The sequence below is a fragment of the Porites lutea genome, chromosome 14 (genome assembly GCF_958299795.1).
Source record: "Porites lutea chromosome 14, jaPorLute2.1, whole genome shotgun sequence".
NCBI lineage: Eukaryota > Metazoa > Cnidaria > Anthozoa > Scleractinia > Poritidae > Porites > Porites lutea.
Genome location: NC_133214.1, coordinates 6,630,088 through 6,642,220, shown reverse-complemented (window position 1 = coordinate 6,642,220; position 12,133 = coordinate 6,630,088). Strand labels below are relative to the sequence as shown.

The following is a 12,133-nucleotide window of genomic DNA, read 5'->3' as shown; positions in this document are numbered from 1 at the left end:
GGTGATCGTGTTAGAATTTCAAAATATAAGAGGCGAGTATTTGATAAAGGTTACACACCAAACTGGACAGAGGAGATATTTGTAATTGATAAAGTTTTACCAACAAAACCTATTACATATAACATTGTTGATTTGATGGGAGAAGAGATTAAGGGTTCTTTTTACGATCAAGAATTACAGAAAGCAAAACAACAAACATTTAGAATAGAAAAAATAATCAGAAGAGATAATAAGAAAAAAATGGCATTAGTAAAATGGAGTGGTTATCCTGATAAATTTAACTCATGGGTTAGTTCAAAGGATTTGGTTGATTTTTAATACAAATATTGTATTAAAAATAAAATCCTCTTATTACTCTTCATCATTATCTTTTACAATTAATGATTCAAGACCATCTTTTGTATAATCACCCTCACTCTCGCTCTCACTCTCTTCCTCTTCAATTGCTAGTAAAGATTCTCTAGGTTTTAATGGTTTAACATAACATTCATGTACTTTTATTTGTAAAGATGTCACAGTTTTACTTATGAAGATTCCTTCAATTATTAATGCTAATTTAACATTACAGTACTGATTGATAAATTTGAAAGGATTTAAATCGCGACCTCCCTTTCCCTTAAACAAAGATAAAATTTTCTTTGATTTTTCTGAGTAAATAAGTTTTGCGTAAAGAACTGGCGCTGATGATTCATCTTTTTTTGTTTTCTTTTTTCCTTTCTTATCTGTATATTCTATTTGTTTATAGTAAAATGGTAAAGATAGAGATGATGCTAGATCTGGGCCATATTCATTCTCTAAATGTTGCTTAGATAGAGTTGTTACATTATTAATAACATCAAAAAATGCTTTTTCTTTATTATTAGGTTCACTATCTTTAGACCAAAGACATACTGGAATACTATAACCAACCAATTTACCTGTTTCTTGATTTTTCTTTTCATTAACCCCAAAACTAAAAAGAACTGGAGATTCAACTACAAGTGGTCCTTTTTTGTTATTTGGGTATTTGACTTCAATTGGAATACGATTATATTTAATCTTACTATCTTTTACTTTGTACTCTTTGGGTTCATTAAAGATAATACTTTCCTGGGTAATATTTTCGTAGCTTGACAACTGCATTTTTTATTAATATTTAGTTAATCTTTAAATAACAATTCAATTTTATTTTTTAGGCCAAAGTAAATTAACCGACCAAAAGTTTGAAGATTCTGGATTAGTATAAGTTAATTCTCCATTTTTATTTTTAATCTTCATAGCACGAGACAGATATTTATCTCTTCTCTCTTTATCTTTGTGAATAGTGAAGTCTGGATATTTAGGTGACCCAAAATGAACTTTCTTTCCACCTGGAAGTGTAGCCATGTATTTGTTATTTTTTCGAGTTGAATAATCAAGTGATTCAGCACCAAGTTTTTTAGCATTTTTGATTAATCTCTTAAAATCTGGTCCTTCAAGAATGTATCTTTGGGGTGGAATGTAATCTGGATCCTTATCATGTTGATAACCATCATCAACTATAAAATCCAAATCCTCTTTCGTAGGAGTAGTTTCTCTCGATTTTGGTTCCATTTTTATTAATTGATTATACTAATCCTAATTCTTTTATAAAAACTTGTAACATGATATGTTATAAGTTTAAAAATATTTTACTCATTCACTATCACTTTCACTTTCACTATCACTTTCACTATCACTTTCACAATCGTATCTATTATATTCTAATTGATCAAAAATCTTTTTAAAAATATTATGAAATTCCTTAAAACCAGGAAAAAATTGACTATCAACTAAAGACGCACCCCAATCATCATAATCATCATAACCACCATAACCACCATTATCATCATCATCACTATCATCGCTAAGATCACATATACAACGTCTTTTATAATATTCAAACTGTTCATTAATGAATATGATATCACGAATAATATCAAGATCATAACTTGGAATGATAAGATTATTAAGATGATTAAACTTACCTTTTTCTTGTGATCTGAGAAATCTTTTCATATACTTCTTAATTGTATTAGAAGTGTTACTTTCAAATAAACCATGATTTAAGCAATCTAGTTTTTTTGTAAAACACTTAAAATACGTATTTAAGCCTCTTACGAAAAGATACTCTCTTTTGTAATCGGTAGCATATATGGGAATTTTACTTTTTTTTCCCGTCATTCCACCGATTAATTCTGTTTGAGGTGATGTACTAAAACTCCTGTCAATACCCGTTTTCATAACTACTGAGGGAGGGAACTCGCCCCACTCTCCCCTCGTTTTTTTCCCCTCGTTTCCTCCGCGTACGATTAAACTCGCTCCCCACCATCCGAACACCGCACTCTACTAACTGACCGCCTGGAACAGGTTATCCCCTGGTAAACCCGCGCCTTCCAACCAAGAGCCCCAACGCTAATGGGACCAGGCACCTGACACACTGATTTATCAGAGGAAAAATAAAAGGGGAGGAGGGATGGGGGTAAAAGAATGAAAAAAATGATCCAAAGGCCAAACGAAACTGAGAGAGGCCGCCAGGAAACGCTGTACTAAGCACATGGAGATGATGCAAGCAAGGCTGACCGCGCTTGAGCCACCGCACTGACCGCTGACTGACAACAGGTAACCGCCCTCCTTGTTGTTAACTGCGTTAAGTTTCATTTAACTTCGTTATAAAACCTGAAACGAATCTTGTTTGTCGACAACTGTGACAATCATAACAAATTTTAATTCTTTTTAAATGAGTCTTGTTCGGTGCTTTGATCATTCCTTGTTACTGTACAGTGTACCATCCCAGCAAGGAATACTCAATAAGCTCGCGTTAGAGTACAGTACATTTTCTACAAAAAAAACAACGATTTGCTCTTGAATATGCATGTAATATTGTTCACCTACGATTCAAGAATACCTTTTTGAAGACGTTTTTCAGAAGAAGACGGTTTTTCAACTTGACAGATCACAGAGGCTTTCTTAGATAACTGCTGTTCATCTGTATTGGGACCTACAAAAAGAGAAGAAACACGATTATTCTTTGCTTCAAAGCATCAGGGATGAGCGGAGATTAGCCAGCGTTTAACCGTCACTGAAACCGAGTTCTAAGCTATTTTTAATTTGGCTAAACCCTTCTATCTAAACATCGTTTACTATAAACAATGTAAAAATGCATGCAGTCCATTTTATATATTTTATTCAGTTTAGCTCTAATGTGAAGTGGATTAGATCATACTCACATGTATTTCGCACTATATAGGAATTAAAATATTTATTTAGTAACTGTTACTAACAAAACATCGCTAAACATCGTTAACTATAAACATTAAAATGGAAATCAATTAAGTCGACTTAGCTGGACTTCGTAGAAATAAGCGGAGCCACCGTTTTCTGGTGAACTTTTGATGCAATAACAACCAACCAAATACCCTGGAACGGCTGAAATTTTAACTCAAATCTGAAAATTTTCTGTTCATCCATAAAAAATGTTGAGACCTAACAGAAAATCAGGCGTACATGTATTGCAAAAATTGCGATGATTTTACTGTTTTCGTTCATACAGTTTTACTTTTAGACTGTTACCACAGTAGGGAGCTTAGGTAAGCACATGCAAAAGTTGACGGCCGTTGGACGTCTCGAAAAATTAAGATTAACTTCGCGTTCTTTCAATGTTATCGCGATTTTTTCCTAATTCCCACAATTTTTCAAATTTAGTTGAACTTTCCTACTTGAGTTGAATTGTTAGGGACCTCATCCACATTGAAAAAGAGTGAGAAAAATTTGTCGTTGAGATTTTACTTCTGAAAATGAAAATGAAGAAATGATCGTCGCATTAAACGTTTTGCTACTGTTGTCATTGTAATTGCGTGAACCTACTTTTCCTACTGCCACCAGTGCACGACATAAAAAAACCCAATTTGAATGGAAACGTGAACCTGTTACCTTGAGAAATGGCAAGCATTCGTTGCACAAGTCTATTACAGTGATCCTGCCAGTTGTACATCTCGGCATACTCTCCTTGAAGAAGCTTGGCCTCTCTCAGTCGCAGCTTCCTTTTTTTCTTCCGAACAGCTTTGATTGCATTGGCCCAATCTTTAGGATCTTCTGATTCCACCACACAATGTGAACCATTCGGAACTTCCTGTAAGGCCTCGCCAAGACCAGAGTTCCCACTAACCAGCACAGGCAGACCAGCAGATAAAGCCTCAAGGGCAGCAAGACCAAATCCCTCAGTTCGTGATGGCATTATAGCAAGATCAACTTCACAAAACAATCGGGCTAACTGCTCTCTGCTTTCATTAAAACAACGCACAGTTAGTTGACTGCGATCAATGCCTTGCTGGAGTAACAAATCTTTTACTTTCTCCTCTTCTCCACTTGGAGCTCCAACAAACAAGAGCTTATAGGGCTGTGGCTCGTCTTTCAACTCAGCAATAGCTCGAGCAGCGATGTCATATCCTTTCAGCTGAAAGTCTTCATTGTCACCACGTCCAAACACTAACACACTGAATGTTTTTCTTTCTTCAGTAGCTTGCTTTACATCAGAAAACTCAGAGAAGATGCCTGGGGTAAGGTTGAGAACATCTTGATCTTTTCCACAGCCACGGAGATAACCTGAGAAAGCTTCAGCCAGCTTGGGTCCAACTGCTACAACTTGATCAGCTTTTTCACAGAGTTTTACCTCAGCCTGGTGCTTTTTCTCGCCTCTTGAAATGGCATCTGTGTAGGACTTGAACATACCAAGCTCTTCAGGAGCTGTATGAACGACCTGAATCCACTTGCAGTTACAATGACGCTTAATAAACTGCACTTGCCGACCAAGAATGGCCCCATGTCCTATCACACAGTCCACAGCATGGTCGTCTGGCAGAGAGGACAACCAGTCTACTGGGTTGTCATAACCTGCCATTTCCTCTGCTTCAATTAGATGAACATTGTGACTTGCAGCAACTCGTTTATCTTCTTCACTGCACTGAGGGAGATAAACACTGACCTCCACGCTGGGGTGTTTAGCCAACTGAATGGCCAGCTCTCGGTTGATGGTTGACAAGCCTCCTTTCGTTGATCTCCATTCACTGCTTAACAGAGTTACTCTCAATTTCCTGGAGGAAGTGGATCTTGATATGCTTTCATGGTCTTCCTGTGATGTAGAGGCTGTGCTAGGAGAGGATGACAATTCCTAAAAGAAGAGTGGAATAAAGTTATTAAAGGGTTTATTGAAAAGCTAACCTGAGATCCTAACCTGAGATCAGGCTCAATTTTAGCAGTTCTCATACATTCTCTCTTACGTAGTCCCGCTAAAATTTCTCTCTTCGTCTTCGAGAAACGAAAATAGAGCCTGACCTCAGGTTATTTAAAAGCCTTTTTAATGGTAAGTTCTTGCAAACTTTAATTGAGCATGGTCTTCCACTGCTTTTCTGTCATCGAGTGCACTTGAAAAAATTGACTAGAAAAACATGCACGACATTTTTAGAGTTAGGGCTACCTGTGGTGTCTCATGTATATGTATATCCAAATAAGCCCCCTCCCGCTCTCTCCCACTTTTCAGGGGAATAAAGTAGTCTCCCTGGCGGAAATACTAAAATTCAAAAACTGCTAGCAAAACATGTATTCGAATGCTTTGAAAAAAGAAAAGAGGAAGACGACAAAAAGTAAATACTTTAGGACTTAATGAATTATTAACTTACTAGCCATATATGGTTAGGAATTTTTGTTGTTTGTAATTTCAGTTATTTGGACATAGTTGATGTACTATTTATTGTATAAGACCTCAAATAAAAAACATGTATGTATGTATGTATGTATGTATGTAAGTAAGTTTAATTAAGCCCCTGCTCTCTTGTAAGCCTCCTCTCCCCTCCCCCTTTATTCTTAAATGATAGACTATATTAATTAATTATGTACTGTAACACTTCACGTGAACTGGCCCAGTATGATTTACTCATGTGCTTGAAATGGAGGGGGACAGAGACAACTTGTAGGGTGAAAGGTCAAAGATGACGCAAGTTACTAAGAGTGTCTCAACAGCACAGTACACCTGTACCACACTAAGAAGTGTGGACTACATGTATGTAAACAGCACAGTACGCCTGTATCACACTAAGAGGTGTGGACTACATGTATGTAAACAGCACAGTGTGCCTGCACCACACTAAGAGGTGTGGACTACGTGTATGTAAACAGCACAGTACACCTGTATCACACTAAGAGGTGTGAACTACATGTATGTAAACAGCACAGTGCGCCTGCACCACACTAAGAGGTGCGGACTACGTGTATGTAAACAACACAGTACACCTGTACCACACTAAGAAGTGTGGACTACATGTATGTAAACAGCACAGTACACCTGTACCACACTAAGAGGTGTGGACTACATGTATGTAAACAGCACAGTACACCTGTACCACACTAAGAGGTGTGGACTACATTTATGTAAACAGCACAGTGCGCCTGCACCACACTAAGAGGTGTGGACTACATGTACGTAAACAGCACAGTTCACCTGTACCACACTAATCAGTGTGGACTACATGTATGTAAACAGCACAGTACACCTGTACCACACTAAGAGGTGTGGACTACATGTATGTAAACAGCACAGTACACCTGTACTACACTAAGAAGTGTGGACTACATGTATGTAAACAGCACAGTACGCCTGTATCACACTAAGAGGTGTGGACTACATGTATGTAAACAGCACAGTGCGCCTGCACCACACTAAGAGGTGTGGACTACGTGTATGTAAACAGCACAGTACACCTGTACCACACTAAGAAGTGTGGACTACATGTATGTAAACAGCACAGTACACCTGTACCACACTAAGAGGTGTGGACTACATGTATGTAAACAGCACAGTACACCTGTACCACACTAAGAAGTGTGGACTACATGTATGTAAACAACACAGTACACCTGTACCACACTAAGAAGTGTGGACTACATGTATGTAAACAGCACAGTACACCTGTACCACACTAAGAGGTGTGGACTACATGTATGTAAACAGCACAGTACACCTGTACCACACTAAGAGGTGTGGACTACATTTATGTAAACAGCACAGTGCCCCTGCACCACACTAAGAGGTGTGGACTACATGTACGTAAACAGCACAGTACACCTGTACCACACTAAGAAGTGTGGACTACATGTATGTAAACAGCACAGTGCACCTGTACCACACTAAGAGGTGTGGACTACATGTATGTAAACAGCACAGTACACCTGTACCACACTAAGAAGTGTGGACTACATGTATGTAAACAGCACAGTACACCTGTACCACACTAAGAGGTGTGGACTACATGTATGTAAATAGCACAGTACACCTGTATCACACTAAGAAGTGTGGACTACATGTATGTAAACAACACAGTACACCTGTACCACACTAAGAAGTGTGGACTACATGCATGTAAACAGCACAGTACACCTGTACCACACTAAGAGGTGTGGACTACATGTATGTAAACAGCACAGTACACCTGTACCACACTAAGAGGTGTGGACTACATTTATGTAAACAGCACAGTGCCCCTGCACCACACTAAGAGGTGTGGACTACATGTACGTAAACAGCACAGTACACCTGTACCACACTAAGAAGTGTGGACTACATGTATGTAAACAGCACAGTACACCTGTACCACACTAAGAGGTGTGGACTACATGTATGTAAACAGCACAGTGCGCCTGCACCACACTAAGAGGTGTGGACTACATGTACGTAAACAGCACAGTACACCTGTACCACACTAAGAGATGTGGACTACATGTATGTAAACAGCACAGTACACCTGTACCACACTAAGAGGTGTGGACTACATGTATGTAAACAGCACAGTACACCTGTACCACACTAAGAGGTGTGGACTACATGTATGTAAAAAGTACAGTACACCTGTACCACACTAAGAGATGTGGACTACATGTATGTAAACAGCACAGTACACCTGTACCACACTAAGAGGTGTGGACTACATGTATGTAAACAGCACAGTGCGCCTGCACCACACTAAGAGGTGTGGACTACATGTACGTAAACAGCACAGTACACCTGTACCACACTAAGAGATGTGGACTACATGTATGTAAACAGCACAGTACACCTGTACCACACTAAGAGGTGTGGACTACATGTATGTAAACAGCACAGTACACCTGTACCACACTAAGAGGTGTGGACTACATTTATGTAAACAGCACAGTGCGCCTGCACCACACTAAGAGGTGTGGACTACATGTACGTAAACAGCACAGTTCACCTGTACCACACTAATCAGTGTGGACTACATGTATGTAAACAGCACAGTACACCTGTACCACACTAAGAGGTGTGGACTACATGTATGTAAACAGCACAGTACACCTGTACTACACTAAGAAGTGTGGACTACATGTATGTAAACAGCACAGTACGCCTGTATCACACTAAGAGGTGTGGACTACATGTATGTAAACAGCACAGTGCGCCTGCACCACACTAAGAGGTGTGGACTACGTGTATGTAAACAGCACAGTACACCTGTACCACACTAAGAAGTGTGGACTACATGTATGTAAACAGCACAGTACACCTGTACCACACTAAGAGGTGTGGACTACATGTATGTAAACAGCACAGTACACCTGTACCACACTAAGAAGTGTGGACTACATGTATGTAAACAACACAGTACACCTGTACCACACTAAGAAGTGTGGACTACATGTATGTAAACAGCACAGTACACCTGTACCACACTAAGAGGTGTGGACTACATGTATGTAAACAGCACAGTACACCTGTACCACACTAAGAGGTGTGGACTACATTTATGTAAACAGCACAGTGCCCCTGCACCACACTAAGAGGTGTGGACTACATGTACGTAAACAGCACAGTACACCTGTACCACACTAAGAAGTGTGGACTACATGTATGTAAACAGCACAGTGCACCTGTACCACACTAAGAGGTGTGGACTACATGTATGTAAACAGCACAGTACACCTGTACCACACTAAGAAGTGTGGACTACATGTATGTAAACAGCACAGTACACCTGTACCACACTAAGAGGTGTGGACTACATGTATGTAAATAGCACAGTACACCTGTATCACACTAAGAAGTGTGGACTACATGTATGTAAACAACACAGTACACCTGTACCACACTAAGAAGTGTGGACTACATGCATGTAAACAGCACAGTACACCTGTACCACACTAAGAGGTGTGGACTACATGTATGTAAACAGCACAGTACACCTGTACCACACTAAGAGGTGTGGACTACATTTATGTAAACAGCACAGTGCCCCTGCACCACACTAAGAGGTGTGGACTACATGTACGTAAACAGCACAGTACACCTGTACCACACTAAGAAGTGTGGACTACATGTATGTAAACAGCACAGTACACCTGTACCACACTAAGAGGTGTGGACTACATGTATGTAAACAGCACAGTGCGCCTGCACCACACTAAGAGGTGTGGACTACATGTACGTAAACAGCACAGTACACCTGTACCACACTAAGAGATGTGGACTACATGTATGTAAACAGCACAGTACACCTGTACCACACTAAGAGGTGTGGACTACATGTATGTAAACAGCACAGTACACCTGTACCACACTAAGAGGTGTGGACTACATGTATGTAAAAAGTACAGTACACCTGTACCACACTAAGAGATGTGGACTACATGTATGTAAACAGCACAGTACACCTGTACCACACTAAGAGGTGTGGACTACATGTATGTAAACAGCACAGTGCGCCTGCACCACACTAAGAGGTGTGGACTACATGTACGTAAACAGCACAGTACACCTGTACCACACTAAGAGATGTGGACTACATGTATGTAAACAGCACAGTACACCTGTACCACACTAAGAGGTGTGGACTACATGTATGTAAACAGCACAGTACACCTGTACCACACTAAGAGGTGTGGACTACATGTATGTAAACAGCACAGTACACCTGTACCACACTAAGAGGTGTGGACTACATGTATGTAAACAGCACAGTACACCTGTACCACACTAAGAGATGCAGACTTCATGTATGTAAACTGCCCATTTAGGGCCTGTTTACATGGAGTGGGGGACCCCGGTCTAGTGGAATTGGTTTCTTTTGTTTTCACGCTCTGGGGGACACAAAACAAAAGAAACCAACCCCACTAGACCGGGGTCCCCCACTCCATGTAAACAGGGTCTTAATGATATGAAATTAATAAAATGATCACTTAGTGAAAATGCTTTAATCGTTAATCAAATTCTCTTAACTACATGTGATTCTTTTAAGGAATGCATTGAGATCAGTGTGGAGAATTTGTATGCGGATACTGGTGCTTAAAGGGTTGAAACAAGCCATTGAAGCCCACACAGCAACAACAATTATCTTGGTTTGAGTATCATGAATTGCCAAGAACTATTCACAGCCCAACTTCGCCCACCCCAACCTGGATGGGATACTAATCCATCACAGCATTGCTTCCAATGGTATGTAGCCAGTTTAAAAAAGAATACACAAAATTAAAGACCTGTGAGAGGATAGGCAAAGTGACAAATAGTTTCTTGACTAAGATCAAAGTGGATGTGAGCCGCAAAACTTGGAAAAAATTGTTGTTAGTAAAATCTATATTAGATTTTTAATAAGTCTGATAATGATACCTTTTTACCAGATATTTAGAATTTAATGCTCATAAAGAAATACTAATGCAGGGTGCCCCAACACCTCTGTCTGATTGTCCCGGACAGGTAGAAATTATTATTTTGGTTTGGACATGTAAACCTCTGACATAAATTGTACTTGGGACAAGCACATTTTTAAGTAGAAAAATACAGAGACATTTTAAATAAATTGACTTCAAATTACAGTAGAATTGAAATTTATCATAATCATAAAAGCAATTCTCATACTTGACAAAATAAGGGTAAATATTCCTTTTAGCTTTGCTACAACGGGGGCATTTCATTTCTTTTAACCTGAAAAAACTTTTTGGACAAGAACTCTTGGATTTTGGACAACCAAATTTAATACAGCGCCTATCCGAGGGACAAGTGGATAAGAAAATTTTTCTCTTACTCTGTAATAATTCAATTTTTTTTTGCTGAAGTCTAATATGTCTGTTACCCCTTTGACGAAATAATAAATTATTATATTTTTGAAAAAACTTTGTATTCCAGCCTGTAATTCACACAATCTTTCGAGATCAACTAGTCATTCTGTAGTTTTCTACGAAATAATTCTTTGGCGTCATACATGTAGATCACGTTTCATATTTTACATGTTACAGATCAGGCCTGTTGAATATAAGGAGAAAACGCAAAACGTCAGAAAAAAATACTCAGAATACATTAATAGGTGTATTACTATCTGTCTTAAAATTTGTGCTTGGTAACATACAAAAGGAATGTTTAATTAGGCATTATTAGAATCACTGATAATCTATTTTGTATTGCTTTTGAACTATTTTTAGTGAAATTGACATTTAGCAGGAAAACTTTAAACCGTTGACAAGGACATGTACAGTGTATGTTTGTGCAAATTTTGATAAACTGCCCTGAAAAATGGGTAAACAGTATATCTATCACAAACAACTGAAATTAGTCATGATGTCCTGATGATATGTCATCACTAACACCTGCGTCGCAAGTGGAGGTTGGGTGCCCATGGGCCACGGGGCTGCAACCGTAATACACCCCAAGGTGGAAGAACACCCACAGGCCTACCAACCCGCAACCCAGCCATGAGCCCCCCCTGCCCAGCCCCCCACTATAGCACCCGTCACACTGAGGCCAGAAGCCCAGTGGAAGTAAAATGAACCAACCCTAGCCTGCGAAGCGCAGACGCATTTCCGGTCGTTGCTTCTCACCGGAAATGCGTCGGCGCTTCGCAGGCTAAACCAACCCCTGAAAGAATAAATAACGAAATAAATAAATAAGAAAGAAAGGAGAGGGAGGGAGGGGAACCAAGAAAAACGCTACGCTACTGGAACGCCACGCCGCGCCACGCTAACAAAGCTTCGAATACAATGCAAACACAACGTAGGCACGTGGCCTCCGCATGCGCCAAAGCGACATACCACTGGACAGGAATCTGCCCCCACGCTCACGAACAATGGTAAACGCTAC

General features: G+C 39.5%; 1 protein-coding gene across 1 annotated transcript in view; it reads right to left on the bottom strand.

Annotated features, from left to right (window-relative positions):
* The window catches only part of LOC140924628 (uncharacterized), a 302,908-nt gene that overhangs the window by 191,646 nt on the left and 99,129 nt on the right, over positions 1 to 12,133 (bottom strand). The window contains exons 2-3 of the mRNA XM_073374646.1: positions 3,931 to 5,167; positions 2,906 to 2,998 (exon numbers count right to left, since the gene is read on the bottom strand). Coding sequence (XP_073230747.1) covers positions 2,906 to 2,998; positions 3,931 to 5,167 — 1,330 coding nt within the window. The remainder of the gene's footprint in view (positions 1 to 2,905; positions 2,999 to 3,930; positions 5,168 to 12,133) is intronic.